The following is a 23,011-nucleotide window of genomic DNA, read 5'->3' as shown; positions in this document are numbered from 1 at the left end:
CCCCATCATCCCGTCCAGAGACCCAACTTGCCGCCAGTGTCACGATGCTCCCCTCACCTTCGCCAGCCTTGTGAAGCCAGGTGATGCTGACTCCTCCTTCCTCCCCCTCAGGCCTTGATCTGGGTTCGTTCAGCTTGGGCATAGGCAGAGCTAACGTCCACAGGCAATGGCTGGGCTCAGAAGGAAAATAAGACACGACAGAACAGGAGAAAACTTTCTCGGTCCAGGCCCAGGGATTCTTCGTTCATTTAACGTATTGGCACTGCCAACCCAGTTTTTGTAGACCTGGTTGTATTCACTGTAACACTGGCTCCTCGCGGATGGAATTAAGAGCTCTAGGTGGCCGAGCTCAAGTTCCTCCTGTATACCACTCACCCTCTGCGTGTGACCTCTGACCGGCCCTCCACGATACCTCAGTTTCCTCATCTGTTCATCGGGGGTGGTGACCCCAGGGGGTTGCCATGATTTTCCAATGAGTTACGACATGTAACACCATTTGAACAGTTCCCCAAGCTTCATGCTCTCTAAATGTTATCTCTGATCAGGTCTGGTACCAGACACTGTGGGAAAAACACACGGGAGACAGCTGTGGTCCTTCAGTAGAGGAAACTGCAGGCAGGCAAAGAATGTGAACAGAGATTTGCTGGAGCCCAGAGGGGAAAAAAAAGAAAATTGTAACTGCTGGCAGGGTGATATCGCAGCCTGGATGTGAGGCATTTATGAGTCAAGGAGGAAGGCAGAGTATTTTGGAACCTGGTTTGCCAATACCCAGGAGTGTAAAAGACCACAGCCAAGCCAGAAAGAGCAAAACAATCGCAGTGCCTGGGCTGAGGCTGTGAGGGAGGAGTGTCAGGAAGACTGGGATACAGAGCGCTTTGCCATTGCGTCGTCTAGGTGTAGGAAGTCTCTTTTCACTTTTGCAAAGCTAGTTGCAAAAAGATGGTGAGTGAATATGTGAAAGAGAAGTTCAGAGATATGGGAGTTCCCATTGTGATTCAGGGGAAATGAACCCGACTAGTACCCATGAGGACTTGGGTTCGATCCCTGGCCTTGCTCAGTGGGTTAAGGATCCAGCGTTGTTTGGATCTGGCGTTGCTGTGGCTGCGGCATAGGCCGGTGGCTACAGCTTCGATTTGACCCCCCCTAGCATGGGAACTTCCATATGCCGCAGGTGTGGCCCTAGAAAGACCAGGAAAAAAAAAAAAGCTTCGGAGACATGAAGGAAAGATCCAGAAATCCTAATACTCATTCATTAGGTGTTCTAGAAGGAAAGAGCGGACAAAATAAACAAGAAAAGGATATATCAAAAGAGAATAAATTGACCAGAGCTATAGAAAGATACTAGAACTCAGCTTAGAAGGAAGGAACTAGTGAGATAAATGGGAAACTAACTATATCCAGCAAAATTTAAGTAAAATTTGAGAGTACCAACAACAAAGAAAAGCAAATGACCTATAAAAATATGAGTGCGTGACCAAATCAGACTTCTTATTGGCATCACTGGATGAATGACGATAAATAAGCAATGTTATCAAAATTCTCCCGGGAAATGGTTATGCACTGTAACATTCTATACACAATCACTCAAGTGAAAAGGCAAAACGAAATTCAAAAACTCAGAAAATTTACTCTCCAGAAATTTTCTTAATAAAAAATGACTAAAAGACGCCCTGGGAATCCAGGCAAATTATTATAACACTGTGCTTTGTTTTGAAATATAGCTCATCTTTCATCACAGGCAAGGAGAGTAACCTAATCTAAGAAGATGAACTTCAGCAAAATGAAAAATGAATTTAGGAAGAATGTGTGAGATCAAAGAAGTGGCAATGAGCAAGGGAACGAGTAAAATGTATATTTAAGTTCAAATAAGTAATGATTATTTTCAAAATTGTGGCTTTATTACTATACATTGAACTCTCACATGATCTCAGTATGGGAGGTTGTATGGGAGAAAATAAGGGACAGGTGGAAAAGCATTATATGGTTCAGGGACATAATATAGAATACTGATCAATTCTCAATACGGATAGAAAAATACAGTATTGAATTTGTATAATATAAATTCAGGAAGAACCCCTAGAATTAAAAAAAAAAAAAGGTCGGGACGTGGAAAATTTCCAAGCAAGGGAAGGGAACCCCTCCTGGGCCTCCCCCATCCTGAGTGGGGATCCTGTGTCTGTGCTCTGAAAACAATAAGGAAGAGGAACAGAAAGGCCAGGTTTCCTCCAAGGAGAAGAGAGAAAACTTAAGTGTAGTGTAACTTTCAAGCTTCAGCTATTGTTCGTGAAATCAGTCAGGCATTTTGTCTCCCAAAGGGAAACATCTCTTCAAATTAACGATAATTTACAATGTCTTAGCATTTGTCTGGCACAACGTCAAATAAACATTGTAAAGCTGCCTTAGCCTTTACAAGACAAAGTTAATGCCAAGGTTGGGGCTCACGTTAGCTTTTTAAGGGACTCAGTTTCTCAGGAGTGGTAGATGGAGGACAGTGGGCTGGGGCAGGTGTCCAGAGGGGCCAGGAAGGGACACGGGGAGGGCAATGGTGGGCCCTGACAACACCCTGGCTTGCTGTGAGCTCTGCAGATGGACACGGATCCTAGTTTGGACACCTGGTCTGAAACTGAGCAGCTGCTTGAACTTGGGCAAGTTAGGCAAATTGGTAGGAGTGGAGGGGGCTAGGGGTTCTCCGATGATCATCAGGCTCAAATGATGTAATGAAATGGCCTGCTCTGATCCTGGTACATTTTTGGTGGTAGATGCTGATTTTTTTCTTTTTTATGAACTTGAGGCTGAGAAGATGGAATCTAGGTGGACTTCCTCCCATCCAGGCAACTGGAACCTCTAATTCAGGTCTCAACCTGCCGGAAGCCCAGTCAGACCCAGTTTCCCCACACTCGCTCCCTTGGGCAGCGCCCATAGTTACAGAGACTGCCCTGCCCTGCCCCCCAGGCCCCTTCTCCTCCCCAAACCCCTCCCAGCCAGCCCCCAGCCTGCTGCCAGGCCTTCCTCTTCCCTGCAGCCCAGGCCTGCTAGCCCAGCTGGCTTTGATCAGCTGCTCACTGAGCCACTTTTCTGTCTTCATTTGTCCTTGTTTATGTTTCCTTGCAAACAAATGTCATGTCTTTCCCACGGGCTTCTCTCTAGCCAGTTTATTTTAACCCTGTATAGACGGGACCAGGTTTCTGCTTTTTGCTCCAGCCCTGGTTTCTGCACCCGGTGAGCCAAATGCTGCCTTGTGACATCCGTGCTGAGGTCCTTGGCTGAGGGACATGCCCACAGGACCCGGTATGATGCATCCTGAGGATGGATGTGCAGGTGATATGGAGTTCTGTAAAATCTTACTTGTGGGCCTATATATGTATTTTTTAAGATTATTCGTATTTAAATAAAACTAGAAATAAGTTGTTGCTCATTTTCTTACATGTTTATTGTACAAAAGTTAGAAAATAAGGACAAACATCCATCCCTGACCGGAGAAGTTCCACATGACGTGAGCGAGGCCAAAAAAAAAAGAAGAAAAAAGATAAACAGAGGAATGAGGGAACCCCCTTTTCAAAGATAAATGTTCATTTCTTGGTATGTATCATTCCAAACTTGGCATATGTGAGCATGTATCTATACATACATTATGCTCACACACTCAGAGTTGTACTGCAGTACAGTAGACTCTTGAACAACATGGGTTCGGACTACGTGGGTCCAATTTTTGGTGGATTTTTTATACAGTAGTAAATACTACAGTTGGTTGAATCCATGAGTGAGGAACCTTGGATATGGAGGGCCAACTATAAATTAACCCCCCTTTTTTCGCTCTGTGGAAGAAGGGTGCCCTTAACCCTTTGTTGTTCAAGGGTCAACTGTATGTGTTTGGACTCAATATATTGGAACATATTCCTCTGAGTTCTTCATGAACTGCATTGCTTTCCTTTGTTTTTTTGTCTCATATTTTATTTAACCCCAGGGGGGTCCCCAAACTCTAGCAGGCATCCAAATCAATCACACAGAGGCCTTATTTAAACACAGAGGACTTATTTAATCCCAGAGGGCTGGTTGTGCTGAGGAGGAGCCCAAGAATTTGCATTTTTTTTTTTTTTTTGTCTTTTTGCCTTTTCTAGAGCCGCTCCCGTGGCATATGGAGGTTCCCAGGCTAGGGGTCAAATCAGAGCTGTAGCCACCGGCCTAAACCAGAGCCACAGCAACGTGGGATCCGAGCCGCATCTGTGACCTACACCACAGGTCACGGCAACGCCGGATCCCCAACCCACTGAGCAAAGCCAGGGACCGAACCCGCAACCTCATGGTTCCTAGTCGGGTTCGTTAACCATTGCGCCATGATGGGAACTCCAGAATTTGCATTTCTAACAAATTCCCAGGTGAGGCTGATGCAACCCAATCAATTTCATCTCCTTGCTTGGAACACTGGTTGCTTCTGAGTTCATGAGGATACATAGCATTGTATCGAAAGCAGGCTAGCAAAATCTTGGCTTACCCTTAATTCCCTTAAAGATGAATTTCTAGAAGTGAGATTGCTGAGACCCAGGATACCACAGGTTTAAAGTTGTTGCTACATGTTGCCAGAACATTTGTGTCAATTTATATTTCTACCAGAGTACACCAGTTCTGGACCCTGTGTTTATTTAATTCTTTCTAAAAAATAAAATGTCTCCATCTGATCTAGCTAAGATTTCTGTCCCAAAGTTTTCTGAACCCAGGAAACCTTCTCCACTGCTCTGAGGCTTAGTTTATCCATCTATTAAAGGGGAAAGAATACTCCTATGCCCACATTTTTAGGTTGCTGTGAAAATCATAAAATGATGGGGAGTGAGTGAGTGCTCTTTCTACACGGTAGCCCACGTGCAGATGAGAGGGCCTGAGCTCTTCCCTGAAGGATTCAGATACAGCCTCTTTTGGAAGCTGCCAGTAAACTAGAATTACTGGGGAAATTTTGCCTCGAGGGCTTATTTTCCCAGCCAGAATTGTGGGCTCCAGTAACACAATTCAGTAGGAGCCCCCAGTGGTGCAACAGTAAACATTTAGCAATGTGTTCCCTGGCTGGGGTGGTGGGGTGACAGGTAGGAAGGGCTTTGATTTTAGCCTTTGCCAATTACTATGGTGTAAATCCTCCCTCCACGCCCTCTTACCAGCTGCCAAAGTGCCATGAAATGTAGTAAAGTCATTAGCAATTGATGTGTTTTGAATATTTATTATGTTTGTGCATAATATAATTTATTTAATTGTAAGTTTATATGATTTTTAATTTTGATAATGACTGTGTTTCACAACTGGCTTACAAAAAATTCTTGAAAGATTTAACAATAGGCTTTCATTAGCCAGTACTAGCTGGCCCCAGCATACCACTAGATGCCCCTTTTGGATGTGAACTCATTAAAAATGCAAGTCACTTCTCCATCTTTCTGGAGGGATAAGGCCTCGTGATACCAACTTCATTGCTTACATTTAACCATGGGCTACACATTGGAAACCTGAATTATTTTGGTTCCAAATATTTGGCACTGATATATTAAAATAGTCCAATGTTAGGCTTTGTAAAGACTGAGACTCGGAGTCCTGATAAGACATTTGATTCAGCACTGAGCTGCCAAACTCCTTCTGCACATGTCTTGTCTTATGCAAAAAACCCCCAGCAATATGAGGGAAGCATGTCTTGTTTCCAGAACCTCATCATCAGTGAGGTCTGGAGAGATCCATTTTTCTTTTTTTTTGGTTTTTTTTTTTTTTTTTTTTTTTTTTGCCTTTTCTAGGGCCGCACCTGCTGCATGTGGAGGTTCCCAGGCTAGGGGTCTAATCGGAGCCGTAGCCACCGTCCTACGCCAGAGCCACAGCAACATGAGATCCCAGCCACATCTGCGACCTACACCACAGCTCACAGCAACACCGGATCCTTAATCCACTGAGCAAGGCCAGGGATCCAACCTGCAACCTCACGGTTCCTAGTCTGATTCATTAACCACTGAGCCACGACGGGAACTCTGAGAGATCCATTTTTCAACTGCTGCCATTCTTGCCTTTTAATGATCTTCATTTGGCTTTATATTGTGATCAATTTAATTTGCTATTGGTCAGGTAGTGAATCCTACAGGGCGATGAATTTGCTGTTGGTCAGGTAGTGAATCCTACAGGGCGATGACTACTTCTTATCATATGACTAATATTTGTGGCCTGTCATTTTCCAATAAACCAGCTTTACTTTGTGCACACATTGTGGTTCCACCACGAGCTAGTCACACTTCTTTCACAAAGGCAGCTAAGTAATATAAAAAATCATTTGGGTGGCCTCTGTGGTGCTGTTTCACTGTCATGTACCACTGCCTGTGAAGCTGGGCTATGTTGACAGCCTATTATGTGTTGTAGCTAATATACAAAGTCATATTTGCTGGGTTATCTTCAAATTTTAGGGAATCAATTAAAAACTCTAATTCAAAATTTAAATATGCAGATGCTTTTAGTCTTCTCTTGCAAATAATACATAATTCATATATGCTCCCCTCTGATTATTATTATATTTGTTGAATTTCTAACAGCCAGGGTGGACTTGGGATGGTGTCTGAGGAGCACTGTCTGCTCCTTGTGAAGCCAATCAATGCTGAGTCACTTCTCTGCAGCACTGGGGGGCTCCTCTCTCCTCCCCAGGGTTGGTGCCCATCGCACCCGGGATGCTGGCTGGTTTGGGTGACAGGTGGTCAGGTGGGAGGTGCACTGCTCTTGCTACTTTCTGCCCATTCCCTGTGCGCTGTGGATGTGCTAGAGCCTGGTTCTGTCTCCTGGACGCTGAGGTCCTCCATTTCATCAACCTGAACATGCTGATCCCATGGAGATTTAGTACCACAGCTGCCTACTTCAACGAAGCCAAGTGGGATTTATCCTGGGAATGCAAGGGTGGTTCAACATTTGAAAAAAAATCAAGCAATGCAATGCACCACATCAATAGAATGAAGGGACATAATCGTGTCAATGGATGCAGAAAAAACATTTGACAAAAGTCAACATCCTTTCATGATAAAAGCACTCAATAAACTAGGATTAGAAGAGAAATTCCTCAACATGAAAAAGGCCAAATACGAAAGTCAGCGATATTCTCAGTGGTAAAAGGCTGAAATCTGTCCCTGAAGATGAGGAACAAGACAAGGAAGCCAGCTTTCATCACTGCAGTTCAACAGAATAATCAAGTTCTTGCCAGCGCCTGTTACGAAAGAGAAAGAAAGAAAAGATGTCCAAACTGAAAAGGAAGAAGTCAAACTATCTCTCCTTGCAGATGATATGATCTTATATATAGAAATCCCCAAGGAATCCACCCTTCCCCCAAAGACCTGTTAGAATTAATAAGCGCATGCTACAAAACTGAATTTTAAAAAGTTGTATTTCTGTACAGCAGTTATGGACAATCTGAAAAAGACAATTCCATTTACATAGCATCCGAAAGAATAAAATACCTAGGAATCAATTTTAACCAAGGAAGGCAGGGTTTGTCCACAGAGAACGTACAGACACATACAAACCCCTCCGTGGAGGGGGAACTGGAGCCGGTCTCACTGCACTGCAGGGGTGCAGTCAGCAGTGCTCTGGTGTGGCTCCCTGGACTGCCCCATGTGCTAGCCCCTAAGTCTTGGCCTTGGGTTCCTTTCTTGGGAAGATTCCTATAGGAATTTCACACGACCTGATCCAGCCTTTCCAGAAGCCCCCCTTCTTATTCCCACTTCCCTCCTCTTGGAGACAAAGTGGATCAGCTACAAGGCTTTGGGTGGTGCGCTGGGGCAGGGAGAGTGGCTGGCTTTCCCTGGGACACCTCTGCTACTATTAAGCAATTGCATCATCTTACAAGAGAGACACTTTCTCTGAAGGACTGGGAGAGGGAAAATGCCAGTCTCAAGATCAGAGTCTGCAATAGTCATTCTGGTTGATGGGATGAAAAGAAATCCTCCCCGTTCTGCTCGGGTGATCTGCGAGCTACTTTCCAGTGGGTGTTGCAGATGCTTGCATGTGAGCTGGAGGCTGCCCGGGAGTAAACTCAGCACATTTAGAAACTGTGCTAACTCTTTGTTGGCCTTTAGGGTCCTGAATCTGCCCCCTCCAAGTTGGAGCCATGCTTCCAGAAGGCGCACTCAGTACGAGTTTGCCACTGGGGGCCCCAGAGCTGTGTCTGGGGTGGCCTAGGGCCAGCACATTTTGGACAGAGAGAGAAGGAAGACCCAGCCCTTTTTCCAGAACTCCCAGCGTGGCTCTCCAAGCACATCAAGGGGAGTGACCAGCAGCTGTGATCCTGGAGCTCCTGGGTCACGTGCATGGCCTTCGACTGGGATGGCCTTCCTCCCAGCTGAGATCACCTTTCCAAGGAAACACATGGCGGGCGGAGGGGGAGACACTCTGAAGCCAAAAATCGCGTTGAACATTTGTAGTCCCCTGGAGCCAGAGCCAGGCAGGAGGCAGAGAGGCGCTGGACTGGGTTGGGGCTCTGGGGCCTGAAGCACAGCAAGGGATGACATGCTGGAGGGCCCAGCCTGAGGGGTGTCCCCCACCCTGACCCCTGATGACAGAGAAGTCCTAGGCTATTTGCGTGGGTGCCCTGAGGTTGAGGTCAAAACCCCGGGACAGCTCCAAACAAACCACGGAGAAGCGGCAGCCTGTCATTAAGTCTAAAGGAAAACAAAAGCAAAACTGCCTTCCCCGTTTGCTTGGGGAGGCTGAGGGAAACTCTTTATATCGCATTTCTCTGCGGCCGAGTTTTTACTTGCGCGTTCCACTGACTCACTTCTTTTTTAAATAGTTACAAGAAGCAACTGAAAATGAGCTCTGAAGATAATCCTTCTCCACGCTCATCCTCAGCTTATCTTCTGGCACCTTCTCTGCAGCGTTAGCAGGAGGCTGAGGTTGCAAGAGTTCCTGGAAATTGGCTTTCATTGGGAGAGACTTCCCGCCTGGAGCCCGCCCTATACCTGGCCTGTAGTCTGAGGCAGCCTGCCACTCCCCACCTTCCTCGGTATCAAGTCTGATAAAAGGAGTTTTGTGAGAAAGGCAGTGACAAGGTGGCTGGAACCCTCTCAGGGGGCCCTACTTCCTAGCATGAAAAGAGGACTGTGGCCCACTGAAGACACTTTACACGGCTGCTCAGCCACAGAAATGCCACAACCTGTGCACTGCTTCCGCTGGGCTCCTTGGCCAAGTGGCAAGCTATTTTTGGAGGCTCATCAGCTCTGGGATGAATGATCTGATTCTCCCTGCAGCCTAGAGTGTGGCACAAGCCGATCTCTGGAGTTAGAAGTCAAAGGAAGCAAGAGGTGGCGTCTCTGCTTCCTGCTGGGGCTGTGGCTGGTTCGTTTCCTGTCAGCTTCTTCTTGGCTGAGAAAAAGAAGGAGCTTGGGAAGAGGAGGTTTTGGAAGAAAACTTGAGCAGGGAAAATCCTCCAGGCCTTCTTGATGAGGTTTAAGCCTCGCATGTGATGTGTGAAATGACTTGGCCAGGAGTCAGAGCTAGGAGAAAGTGCTGCGTTGGTCCTTTTGGGGTTTTTGCACACCAAGCCTGCCGGCTTCGGCAGTGGAGCGTGGCGTTCTTGGCGAGGCTGGAGATACAGCTGGAAAACTGAGGGGGTTGGGATGTAGGGGTTTGGGTGGGCCCAGGCCATAACCATCCTTCCCGCCCTTCCCCTGGGAGCCAGGAACCCTGTATGGGTGGCCTGAGCTATATATCTGCATGGAGCAGGAGGAAGGGCTGGGACGTGAAGCTGAAGGACAGAGCGACACTTTAGCGGGATTTTGTCTAGCCACCCCTGAAAAGCAGCCCAGGGCAGACAGTATTGAGCAGCCTGACAAGGCATCCCTGACTCCAGGCTTGAGGTGTCAGCCCCCCACCCTCATATCTCCTGCCCGTTCTTCATCTACCCCCTCGGAATCTCAACCTCTCTCTGTAACATGTGGGTAAGCATCTCCCTGGTGGGATTGTTCAGAGGGTTAGATAGAACATATGTAGACTCTGCGATGATAAAGGAACTGACCCAAGTGACTTTAGAAAACGGTGTTTTCAACAAGAAACTGAAGGCAAAAGACAAAGGGAATTGTGTACAAACATGTACTCTAGTTGGTAAAGTAGTCTCCCAAGGATCAACAACTTTGAAGCTTTTTTATCTGAGTAGTGGGATTAAACAATTATGCCAATGGGTGGTAGGAGCCTTCCTTTCCAGTTGTGAAGGGGGAGCTGTGCCCTCAGCTGGGCCAGGATGGTGCCCTTCAATACAGATGTTGGCCAGTGAGCCATCTTAGCAGAACATTTTTCAACACTGCATTAAGTTAAAAGTCTGTTGAATCACTATGGCTGAGTAAGAGACTGCACTCCTAAAAGGCAGTGTGTGGAACTACGCTCACAGTTCCCAAGTGTCAGGCGTTCAGGCAAGGCAGATGGCTGGATTCAGAGGTGGTGGCTTGTCTCTGCCCTGAGATGGCTGGGGCCCCAGCTGGAAGATTCAAGGCCTGGAAGATGGACTCATTTGAAGGTTTGTTCATTCACCCATCTGGTGGTTGTTTGGCTGGGACCTTCGCCTGGAATGTTGGCTGGAATTACCCCCACGTGGCCTGGGCTTCCTCCCAACATGGTGGCTGAGTCCTAAGGAGAGTGGAGAGAGAGAGAGACAGAGAGGGAACCAAGAGGAAGTCATATTGTCTTTTATGACCTAGCATTAACAGTCTGAAAGCATCACTCCTCTGAATTCTATTGGTGGAGGTAGTTAACAAAGTCCACCCTGGTTCAGGATGAGGAACCCCATCTCAAGATGCAGGCCTGTCAACTTCACCTTGTAGGAGGAGCACATGCAATGGGAGATACCCCGGTGTGGTCATCTTTGGAAAATACCCACAATCTCCTATAGCCCCATCTAATCTTTGCTCCTTCCCTGAGGCCCACCCCTGGTCCCAGTGGGATGTGATTTTCTCCTCTGTGCCTTTGTATTCATAGACTGTATAGACTTGGTTTAGGGCTCTTGGGTGAGGGGATACCGTATTTAGTTTTCACTTAAGTGAAATTCCCTTTGTCTTGCTTTTTTCACTTAACATGAATTTATTTATCATTACATGTAGATCTCTTTATTGCAGAGTGGTATTCCACAGTTTGGTTATGTTGTAATTTATTTAAGTGTTTCTTCGCTTTGATGGATCTCTGAAATTTTTTTTTTTAATTTTCTGTTATGGATAAGACTGCAGTAAATATTTCTCTTTGTGCTATTTTTATGTACATAGCACAAAATGTGAATGTTTCCCAGGAAAGAGATGTTAAGTCAACTGCTGAGTGAAAGAGCCCACTTTTAATTGTAATGGGTGTTACCAAATTTCCTTTGAGAAAGGCAAGTTGTGCTGTTAAGAATAGAGTATAAAAGCGTTCATTTCCTCTTGTTCTCACCAGCACTTGACAACTGTCAATCTTTTAAATTCTTGCTTGTGTTGTGGGTGAAAACAATATACTGTATATCATCATGTGTTTTTAATTTGTAGTTTCCTTCTTACAGTTAGATTGTACATCTTCTCATATGTTTATCAGCCATCTACCCTTCTCCTGGGACTTGCCTGTTCATTTCCTTTACTCAACTATTCATTTCAATTTTACTAAAAAGCAAAGAAATGCAGTTGAAACAGTGAGGTTTTTTTAAGTAATGAAGTTTAAAAAAATGGCAAAGAGTCTAAGTGCTTGTGATGATTGATACGCTGAAGTTTAGAAAAGCCACTCTATAATTAGAAATGTTAACTTATATTTTCTTTCCAAACATTTTCAATGAAAATGTAACCTCAGAGCCATAGGAACACAGTCTTCGTTGTTTTATACGAAGACCAAAGTTGATTTAAAAAAATATAATGAGTAAAACTTTTCAACATCATTTATTGACTGAGTCTTTTTTTCCTCCCAGACTTTTGTTATTTGCCTCTTAAAATTCAGACTCATGATGAGATCTTTTTCCAAACTACCTTTGTCCTCCACTGATCTATTTAATTTCTGTGCTGGTGCCCTTTGTTCTTATAAGGCAAGTCTCTGAATTTATCAGGTAAGAAAGAATAATGTACAGTGTTTCTTCTTCCCACCAGGGAACACTGTCTCTTGAAGTTACAAGTGTGACTTTTCATCTCTCAGAAAAGCACTGTGGTGTTTTTCCTTCACATTCTGGAGAGGACTGTACTTCTAGGTGCTGGCTGCATTGGCAGTGCTGGTGTTACTTTCAGGATGTTGGGATTACTTCCAATCCATCACCTTTTGAGCTGTTGAGAATTTGGGATTCAGAGGAATAGAGTTGATGGGACTGAGCAGGGGTTGGACAGATATAGGGAGAAGTGATCAGAGGAAGTGTATTCTAACCCTAGGACATCCAGGAGCAGAGAGACATAGCAGGCTGGAAGACATGCCAGAATCATTGCATGTGGAGTGGGGTTTGTGAGGTTGGAGAAGTGTGGGCAGGGGCGGGGGAGGGGAACTCTGAGTCATGGGGTGAACCTGCTGCGGGTCAGCAGGAATCTGAAGTGCAGAGAGATGGCACGTCCCCTAGGCAGGCATGCCCTTGTCACCCCATCCAACTATCTGAAGTGTTCAATTATTTATTCATTAATTTGACAGTTAGCACTAGAATGTTTGTTAATGTGTCAATGCATTTTAGGTGTTAGGGATATTTAGGGGGAACAAATGACATCTCTTTCTTCAAGGAGCTGACATCGAAGACAGAGGAGATGGATGCAGGGAAGCCCTGATGCGTGTACACAACACACATTATAGTGTCTGAGGCGATGGGTGCTGGAGTAACTGTGAAGCAGGGTAGTTGAGAGAGAGATGGAGGGCATGAGAGAGCTGTTTTCCTGAAGCTGTCAAAACAGCTAAGCGCTGTTTCTGCAGAGAGTGATAGGGCCCTGGCGGAGAAGGGCAAGTGTGAAGCCCCAAGGCGGGCACAGCCCCAAGGCGGGCGCAACCCTGGTGCTTTTGAGTCCCTGGAGCTAGGCAAGGGCGGGAAGACATGAGGAGGCGCCTGGGGTCTCAGAGGGCCAAGAAGCCTAGTGAGGGAGGAGTGGGGGCTTTGGAGTACTGGGGAGGATCTCCAGTCACCTGCTGCTTCTGCAGTTCAAGGTAGGCCCACCTGGATGTTGAGTGATGACGGTATGTATGTGAGTGTGTGTGGTTAAGTCAACGTGGCTGAATTTGTGTGTATGTGTCTGTGTGTTTAAATGGTGTGTTTGGGTATGTGTGAGTGTCTGTGTGCCTGAGTGATTATGATGCGCGTGGCGATGTGAGTGTACGTGTGTTCATATGTGTCAGTGTCTACACGGATGTGTTTGGCATATGTGTTGGTGCATGTACAAGTGTTTACATGTGTGTGTGTGTTGGGAGAGGTCCCAAGGGCAAATGAGATCCTGCTGGGAAGCCTCTCCTGGCATCTTGGCTGGGCCTGGTCCTTGCCATGGGTCATAGAACAGACCAATGTCACTGATGAGGTCACAGAATCAAGCCAGGAGCCTAGTGACCACGGGCACCTAACAGCCACTTGGGCTGGGGCCAGCAGAGGGCTTCAGTACAGCCCGAGCCGACTCTCACAGACCAACTGGAGCTCTGAGCCCCTGGGCACTGGTGCCAAGTCATGAAGCGTCACTTCATGGACCACAGGGGAAAACAGCCACCAATAGACGGGGCCACCCTCAGCCTGGCCAGCCCAGAGTCCACAGAGGAGAGCGAGGAAGTGCGCTGGTCAGGTAGGTCGAAAGATAGGGTGTGGCTGGTGTGTCCCTGAGAGGGGTCATGGAGGGGGGTCGGTGCTAGGTCACCCCTCGGTGCTGTCACCCAAGTGCCGTGTTGGCCATAAAGATGGATGGTGGGCCTGACCGAGGCAGCTGTTGTGAGTGCATGAGGTGATTTCAGGAAGCATGAGGATGAAAATATAAAATGTTCGTCATTATGTATTTTAATGCGCTTTGAACAAAACCAGTATTGACGTCAATCCTGGGATTTTAGCAGTGATGTAAAAAATTCCTTTGTAATAAATGGATCATAGTTAGTCTAAACATCAACTTGAAGATGACTATGAACTGTGCGTGGGCAGCACCTAAGGGTCACATGGGCTCTGAGGGCAGAGTGACCAGCACCAGCTCAGGCTCCATCAGTCATTTCAATGCTCCAGGCCTCAGTTTCCTGATTTGTCAAAAAGCATAACAATACAATTTCTTTGGGTTTTGGAACACTAAAGGAGTTAAAATATGGCCAGCACTTAGCACTTATACAGTGATGGGATCCAATGGGCATTCAAGGAAAGAACAAGACACCCATGGGGTGAGATGAGACATGTCACAGAGTGAAGGTGGGGCTGAGCAGCCTGGTCAAGGCACTTGTCATGCCTGGCTTTCTAAACTTCACTGAGCTGTGATTTACATATGCAAACCTCACCAATTGTGTGCACAATTTGAAGCATTCTGATATGTACGCATTTGTGTAACCGCCACCTAGATCATGATGCTGAAATATTTTCATGCCCCTCCCAAAGTTCCCTAGTGAGTGAGTGGCCCTTTGCAGTCAGTTCACCCATAGCCCTTAGCTCCTGGTAGCCCCTGTTCTGTTCCCTCTCCCTGTGGTTTTATCTTCTCTAGCATGTCATCTCAATGGAATCAAGGACTCTATGGTTTTTTGTTGTTGTTTTTTGTTTTTAACCCTGGCTTCTTCCATTTAGCAGAATGCATTAGATATTCATCACGTTTTGCACGTAACAGTAGTTCATTCCGTCTTCTCAACAAAGAGGATTGCACTGTATGAACGTTCCACAATCTGTATTCACCAGGCGATGTCTTTGGGGCTTAGTCAAGGGCTTGACAATTACATTCATACACTATTTGATCCTTATCATCACATCCACAACTTACAGATACATCAGTTTATACATGTGACCCTTATCATCACCCCCAAGATGATCTCATGCCCATCTTATGGGGGAACCAGTCACAGAAAAGAGAAAGTACCTGCCCAGGGGCTCCCAGAGCCTGCACCCATCTGGGGTGCAGAGGTGGGTTGTGGCACTGATCCCTCAGGGGTACTCATGAAAATGTCCTTCCACCTCTCAGGGACCACAAAGAGAGAGGCGCCATCTCCACAGCCGGGCCCGGCCATCCCCCATGAGGAGGACATCTACTTCTGGGGCAAGGGCCGGAGGATGCTGAGCTGGAGCAGCTCGCCATCGTCCAAGTCCTCCTCCGAGTACCAGTCCTACTCCCAGTACCAGTCTTGCTATTCCAGCTCATACAGCAACGAGGATGCCGCCCAGCAAAGCATGTGCGCCTTCTACACCCATGTGAAGACCGTGCAGGGCGTGGCTGTGGCTTGGGAGACGGACAGCGGCTTCGAACCTGTCAGCCGGCAGCCCCGCATCCACGAAGCCGAGTTCATCAAGAGGCAGAGGCAGAAAGGCACCTCCTACGAGATGGCTTCCAGCACCGACCTGCGCTGGGAACTGGAAGCCAGCAAGAACAACTGCTGCTTGGAGTCTGATGACACGGAGCTGCTGGACCCCCTGGAATGTTGCCTGCAGGAGCTGCGGGACACCCCAGACTGGCTGGTCACCACCAACTACGGGCTGCGGTGTGTGGCCTGCTGCCGGGTCTTCCCCACGCTGGAGGCGCTGCTGGAGCACGCCCAGTATGGCATCCAGGAGGGCTTCAGTTGCCAGATCTTTTTTGAAGAGATGCTGGAGAGAAGGCAGGCCCAGGGCCAGGGGCAGGAGCAAGAGCCAGAGGAGGAGGAACAGAGCGCTTCGGATAGTAGTGAATATCCAAGGGCCCAGGTCAAGGTGCTTTTGGCACAGTCACAGAAGCAGTGAGCTGGAGGTGATGTGCCCTGCCCTGCCCTCACCTCCCACACCTCAGTTGCTCCTTTCCTAGCTGTCAGGACTAGAGCCATGGGGCAGGGAGAGACGATGAGGGCCGGGAAAGGAAGCTAGTGGAGTATAGAGCTGGGCAGGCCATGAGAAGGGCTGGGGAAGGCCCCCTCCCAAAGGGCAGAGCATTTCAACCAGCATCCATTTCAAAACCTGAAGCAAGTGTTTCTGATGGTGGGTGCAAGATCTGAAGCCTGCAAGCAGGTGGCCACAGGGATTTCTATTTTTGCTGGTGGGTCAAGCAGGTCATGACTCACAGGAGAGCCAACAGCACATGAAGTTTCAGCCCTATTTTTTTGATTGTTAGGAACCCATCATATGCCCTTGTTCTATATCTTGTCTTAATGGGATTAAATTTGAATACTCAATGTTTAAGTCAATGACTAATGGAGTGGATCATGGTTTGGGGTTGGACCCACAGGAAACTGCCATTGCCACAGATTCCACACTGGCACAGACATCCCGAAACAGAAGGTTCCCAGAGGTAGAGATAGGGGCCGGGTACATCCTGCTGAGCCGTGAGTTTAGCTGTGTCAACTCCACGTTTTAAAATGTTTCTGCAGAATTTGTCTTCACCCTCTTGAAGAAGGAGGCTGCCTTCATTCAAGAAAATATGTGGATGGGCCACTGTGTGTTAGGCATGCTGATGAAACATGTGCCCTAACCTCACAGGGAGAGGCAGGTAGAACAGGCAAGGGCATGGCAAGTGGATGAATTACCTAAAGGAAGTTGGGGGGAAGTTCCCTGCTGTGGCTCAGCAGGCTAAGAACCCAATTAGTATCCATGAGGATGCAGGTTCAATCCCTGGCTTGCTCACTGGGGTTAGAATCTGGCATTGCCGCAAGGTCGCAGATGCAGCTCAGATCTGATGTTGCCTTGGCTGTGGTATAAGCCCAGCGGTAACTCTGATTTGACCCCTGCTCCGGGAACTTCCATATGTCACAGTTGTGGCCGTAAAAAAAATAAAATAAAAGTTTTATTATTCTCATGCTGGTTGATGAGAAAGGAAAACTTCCCAAAGAGGTTGATATTCACAAAGGCTTGAAGAACAGGGAGAATTAGTAAGACCGGGAGTTTCCTTCAAAGTCAGCAAAACTAAGAAAGGGTGTTTCTAGGAGCACTGAGCCATGTTAAATGTGGGGGCGAGTGGCAGTGTGCTGAGGATAAAACAGATTTCCTTTCATTTGCCACATGGAGGATGCTAATGGCCATGACGAGAGTGATGTAGGGGGCTGAGCGGGGTGGTGGCAGATGGGCAAGGGGCAGTAGTGGACACAAGACAAACAGAAAAGCCACAGAATGCAAGCATTGGACAACTCTGCTGGCTAGTTTGTTTAAAAAGGAAAGCAGCCGTGGCTTAGCAATGGACAAGAAGAAACTATGAAAAGGTAACGATAGGGAGAAAGCAAGCTTATATGCTAGTGGGAAAGATCCAGAAGAGAGAAGGAGACTGAGAATGCAAGAAAAAAAAAAAAAAAAGGAGAAATCTAAGAGGAAGAGTCAAGCCAGTGAGAAGAGGCTGGATCCTGACCAGATATAGAGAAACCAGCCTCTGACAAGTATACCTTAGTGTTTTTGGTTGTACCCAGATGGGCAGGTGGGGCTTGGGAGCCAGAATGAAAGGACCTGATTCCCCTCCACCTCCCCCCACTCCAGCTGGCCCCCCAAAACTGCAAGGAGCTCTTAAGGAATTTTAAGGAAATCAGGTTTGCCTTTTTTTTTTTTTTTTTGGTCTTTTGAGGGCCGTACCCACGGCATATGGAGGTTCGCAGGCTAGGGGTCTATAGCTGCCAGCCTACTCCAGAGCCACAGCAACGCCAGATCTGAGCCTCATCTGTGACCTACATCATAGCTCACAGCAACGGTGGATCCTTAACCCACTGAACGAGGCCAGGGATCAAACCCTCAACCTCACGGTTCCTAGTCGGATCCATTTCTGCTGAGCCACAACAGGAACTCCAGGTTTGCCTTTGTGAAAGATCACTTGGGAGAGCAGGGTCAAGAATGGATGAGAGAGGAGTTCCCATTGTGGCGTAGCAGAAATGAATCTGACTAGTATCCATGAGGATGGGGTTAGATCCCTGGCCTCGTTCAGTGGGTTAAGGATCTGGTGTTGCTGCAAGCTGCAGTGTAGGTGGAAGACATTGCTGTGGCTGTGGTGTAGGCTGGCAGCTGTAGCTCCGATTCAGCTCCATAGCCTGGGAACTTCCATATGCTGCACCTTCAGCCCTAAAAAGAAAAAAAAAAAAAAAAGAAAAAAACAGAATGGATGAGAGAGTGTCTTTCTCTTGTGACAAGAATGGAGGATAAAGAGTTGGAGGGCAGGATGAGTTGAAAGAGATTTAGGAGTTGTAAGTCACAGATTCAGATTCAGGCTAGTGTTTGCTGAGGGTGGTAAGAGGAATTTGTCCTGGATGATTTTCAAGGTTTTTGAAAACTTGTTTCAACACTCAGAGCTTTAATGATACTGGTTCGTTTTTCTTTACTCTCCCTATTTGATGCACTGCGTTGCAATTCAAATCACCCCAAAGGCCACAGTAGGCCTGAGGTGATCACATTTCTTCCAAAGTGTAAATGGCTCTCCGCAGGGGACTCATTCTAGGAGGTGGGGGTGCACTGCTGGGATAGCATCGCCCTGGCAAATTCTTTTTTCCCCAGGTGATCATCACTGGAGGAAAATGTTCTGAAGAATAAGGTCCCCAATCCATAAAGCAAACTCCTATTAGGTTTAGGAAGCATCCTCCTCCAGCCATCCCAAACAAGAGGGATTGCAAAATGAATGGAGAGGGGTGTGTGTGTGCGTGCGTGCGTGCGTGTGTGTGTGTGTGTGTGTGTGTGTGTGTGATTTTTATCACACTTTTCCCCCAAGTAATTGTTGTGAAGAGGTTTGAGGAGTTCCCATGGTGGCGCGGCGGAAAGAATCCACATAGGAATCCAACTAGGTTGCGGGTTCAATCCCTGGCCTTGCTCAGTGGGTTGAGAATTCAGCGTTGCCATGGGCTGTGGGGTAGGTCGAAAATGTGGCTCAGATCTGGCATTGCTGTGGCTGTGGTGTAGGCTGGCAGCCACAGCTCCGATTGGACCCCTAGCCTGGGAACCTCCGTATGCCGTGGTGAGGCCCTGAAAAAAAAAAAAAATTTGAAAAGCTGACAAACTCAAGATAGCCCACAGAAGCTGTGGAAAGAGCACTTTTGTGTTTCCCACCATAAAACACTACCCCCCGGGTCCTCCAGAAAAGGAGTTGACTTCTGAGCCCTCAGGGGAGGATTATGATCCAAAGAATGAAGAATGGAATTCATCTTTCACCTGTAAAGCAGAGTCTCAGGACCTTATACAAATGGATGGGACCCGCTCACTAAAGTAGGGAATCCCCCTGCCTTTTTGCAAGTGAGTCTGCCTTTTAGCCAGTAAGCTGCCCATAGCATGGCCAATGGACGGAGTGGCTGGTGACTGTTGGTACTATTTGTAGATAGAAGAACACTGAGGGACAAGATTTGCTGGGATACCTATGAGTCCACTTTTGAAGAAGCTCAGTTTGTGATGGAAACCTTCACAAGGGGAGTTCCCGTCGTGGCGCAGTGGTTAACGAATCCGACTAGGAACCATGAGGTTGCGGGTTCGATCCCTGCCCTTGCTCAGTGGGTTAAAGATCTGGCATTGCTGTGAGCTGTGGTGTAGGTTGCAGACGAGGCTCGGATCCCGCGTTGCTGTGGCTCTGGCGTAGGCCGGGGGCTACAGCTCCGTTTAGACCCCTAGCCTGGGAATCTCCATATGCTGCGGGAGCGGCCCAAGAAATAGAAAAAGACAAAAAAAAAAAAAAAAAAAAAAAAACCTTCACAAGGTTAGCTGGGAGCTAGTTGGAAGCAACCTGGGACTTGGAAGGGTGTTGAATGGGATGGAGATAGATTTTCGATCTATGTATACGTTGCTACCACAACAATTTACATGGCCTCGTGTTAGATGCATTCTCTCTCCTGGTCCCAGGGCAACAGAAGCCATGGGATCATTTTAGAATGGATGTCAGCCATGGGGATGATATCACCATTTTCAAGATGCCATAGAGTGACAGGCTTTCTCAGTTCACTGTGAGAAGGGCTAGAGGATCTTCAGGAAGAAAAAAAGGGGCGGGACAATGGGCCAAAATTTGTCAAGCTCTTCTCAGAAGAGCTATGCGATGTTTGAAGGAGCTCAGGGGGCAGGTAGGATTCCAAGGGCAATCTAAGAGGAGAAGGCAGCTGAGCCAGAAATAGCACTAATGAAGAGGAGAACACTTCTATTTAGAAATGAGTTGTAAAGAAAGTAAAGTATTGCATCTAAGCTCTGGAATTTCAGCCTTTAAAAGACAAATGTATTTATGTGTAAGTCACTGATATTCTAAGGGCCAAGCATTGTTCTAAACACTTTACAAGAGTTAAGTCATGTAATGCTTTCCACAATCCAATGAGGTGAGTCCTATGATTCTGTTTTATAGGTGAGTAAGCTAAGACCTGTCCAAGGTCATGGAGCAGATGTACAGCAGAATCAGACTTCACACCCAGGCAGCCTGTTCCAGAGCCCATGTTCTAACCAGCACATGGAAAAGCAAACTTTTTTGTGTGTGTGTGTGTTTTAGCCATTTCTCGGGCCGCTCCCACTGCATATGGAGGTTCCCAGGCCAGGGGTCGAATCGGAGCTGTAGCCACTGGCGTACGCCAGAGACACAGCAACGCAGGATCCGAGCCGTGTCTGCAACCTACACCACAGGTCACGGCAACACCAGATCCTTAACCCACTGAGCAAGGGCAGGGATCGAACCCGCAACCTCATGGTTCCTAGTCGGATTCGTTAACCACTGACCCACGATGGGAACTCCCGAAGCAAACTTTTAATGTAAAGACATGCAACATATTAGAAAAGCAAACATTTCAGTGCCACAGGTTGTATGTTCTTTAAGTGGTAGCAGCTGGAGATTAGAGGAAAATAATGACAAATGAAAGATGACAAGAACCTTGAGTAAGCAAACTTTGAATGTAGTCAAATTTAGTTGACATGGATGGAGGAAGGAGGAGACAACATTGCTCTTAATAAAATAAAATAGCTTATTTTTATTTTTTTGACTTATTTTTATTTTATTTTATTTTTTGTTTTGTTTTGTTTTTTCCAGGGCCGCTCCCATGGCATATGGAGGTTCCCAGGCTAGCGGTCCAATTGGAGCTGTAGCAGCCAGCCTACGCCACAGCCACAGCAACAAGGGATCCGAGCTATGTCTGCGACCTGACTTATTTTTGAAACATAACTTAAATTCAGTTGAGGATTGATTCGTGGTTTAAACTCATCACTTTGTAGAGACCAGGAGCCTCTACCAAATAAGACGAGCATCAGAGTGACTAAGGGATATCATTCCAGAGGATCAAGGCACCTCAAACATTTTAGAACTTGAACCCCTTTACACCCTTTATTTCCCAAACAATAGGAAGAGATGGAACTTGTTTTATGAAATTTACCAAAATGTGATTAAGCCTGACAAAGATGACACTAGAAAAATAACCAAGATATTGTTCTTACTTATAAACACAAAATGATATCTAATCAAACTTACAGGGTGTGAAAAGAACCATCACTGAGTTTGGGTCATCTCATGACTGCAAAGACAAAAATTGTTAAAACTAACAATGCTTCCTTTTGAAAGAAGGCTCTATGATTATCGCAGTAGATATGAAAAAGACGATATTCAAAAGTAAGCCCATACACTTATGGTCAATTGTTTTTTTCAAATATGGTGCCAAGATAATTCAACGAAAGAAAGAATAATCTTTTCAGAGAATAGTGCTAGGACAAGTAGATATCTATGCAAAAGAGTGAAGTTGGATTTCTAGCTCGCACCATACATAAAAAATTAAATAAAAAGACCTAAACGCAAGAGTTAAACTATAAACTTCTTAGAGGAAAACAGAGGTGTAAATCTTTATGATCACGGATTAGACAAGGGTTTCTCTTGGGTATGACACCCAAAGCACAAGTGAACAGAAAAAATATATAAACCAGACCTCATCAAAATGAAAACTTTTGTGTTCAGAGGGTATTAAGAAAGTGAAAAACAATCCACAAAATGGGAGAAATAGTTGCACATCACATATCTGATAAGGGTCTAGTATCCAAAATTTATAAAGAGCTCTTATAATCCAACAATAAAAACAAGCTCCCCAATTTAAAAATGGACAAAGGATTTGAAAAGCATTTACTCAAAGGATATAAGTGACTTATAAGTACAGGAAGAGACACTCAACATCACCAGTCTTTAGGGAAATGCAAGTCCAAATTACAGTGAGATACCCACCCAGATGGCCATAATAAGAAAAGGTGTAACCACAAGGGTTGGTGAGGATGTGGAGAAATTGGAACCCTCATACATTGCTGGTAGAAATGTAAAATGGTTCAGCCACATTAAAAGACACTCTGGCAATTGCTCAAAAGGTAAAAAACAGATTAACCACATGGCCCAACAAACCTGATCATTGGAAACATAGGTCCACACAAAAATTTGTGCCATGAATATTCATGGCAACAATATTTCCCAAACAAAAAAGGGAAAACAACCTACATGTCCATCAAATGATGAATGGGTAAAGAAAATTATTCAGCCACGAAAAGAATGCAGTATTAATCCATGCTACAACATGGATGAACCTTGAAAACATTAAGAAGCCAAACATAGGAGTTCCTGTCGTGGCGCAGTGGTTAACGAATCTGACTAGGGACCATGAGGTTGTGGGTTTGATCCCTGCCCTTGCTCAGTGGGTTAATGATCCCACGTTGCCGTGAGCTGTGGTGTGGGTCACAGATTCGGCTCGGATCCCGCGTTGCTGTGGCTCTGGCGTAGGCCTGTGGCTACAGCTCCAATTCGACCCCTAGCCTGGGAACCTCCATATGCAGTGGGAGCGGCCCGAGAAATGGCAAAAAGACAAAAAAAAAAAAAAAAAAAAAAAGCCAAACACAAAAGGCTACAAAATGCATTGCTCTATTTATACAAAACATCCAAAGAGGCAGATGTCTAGAGAGAGAAAGAAGACTGATGGTTGCCTGGGATTCCAGAAGGAGAGGAATAGGAAGTGACTGCTAATGGATATGGTCTTTCTTTTTGGG

General features: G+C 46.3%; 1 protein-coding gene across 1 annotated transcript; it reads left to right on the top strand.

Annotated features, from left to right (window-relative positions):
* Positions 1-12,513: 12,513 nt before the first annotated feature.
* On the top strand, positions 12,514-16,264 carry FAM170B (family with sequence similarity 170 member B). Its single transcript, XM_001924320.5, has 2 exons — positions 12,514-13,724; positions 15,081-16,264. The coding sequence occupies exons 1-2, from the start codon at positions 13,613-13,615 to the stop codon at positions 15,830-15,832; spliced, it is 864 nt and encodes a 287-aa protein (XP_001924355.3). The 5' UTR covers positions 12,514-13,612; the 3' UTR covers positions 15,833-16,264.
* Positions 16,265-23,011: the final 6,747 nt, after the last annotated feature.

The sequence above is a fragment of the Sus scrofa genome, chromosome 14 (assembly GCF_054392235.1).
Source record: "Sus scrofa isolate SSC_HxYL_T2T_F1_AM1 chromosome 14, Sscrofa_HxYL_maternal_Yorkshire_Landrace_v2.0, whole genome shotgun sequence".
Lineage (NCBI taxonomy): Eukaryota > Metazoa > Chordata > Mammalia > Artiodactyla > Suidae > Sus > Sus scrofa.
The sequence above is the reverse complement of the archived record's forward strand: the minus strand, read 5'-3'. Positions and strand labels throughout refer to the sequence as shown.

Coding starts and splice junctions, on each gene's coding strand:
- FAM170B (XM_001924320.5), top strand. CDS start 13,613: ATGAAGCGTCACTTCATGGACCACAGGGGAAAACAGCCACCAATAGAC. Junction 13,725..15,080: donor CGAGGAAGTGCGCTGGTCAG/GTAGGTCGAAAG, acceptor TCCACCTCTCAG/GGACCACAAAGAGAGAGGCG.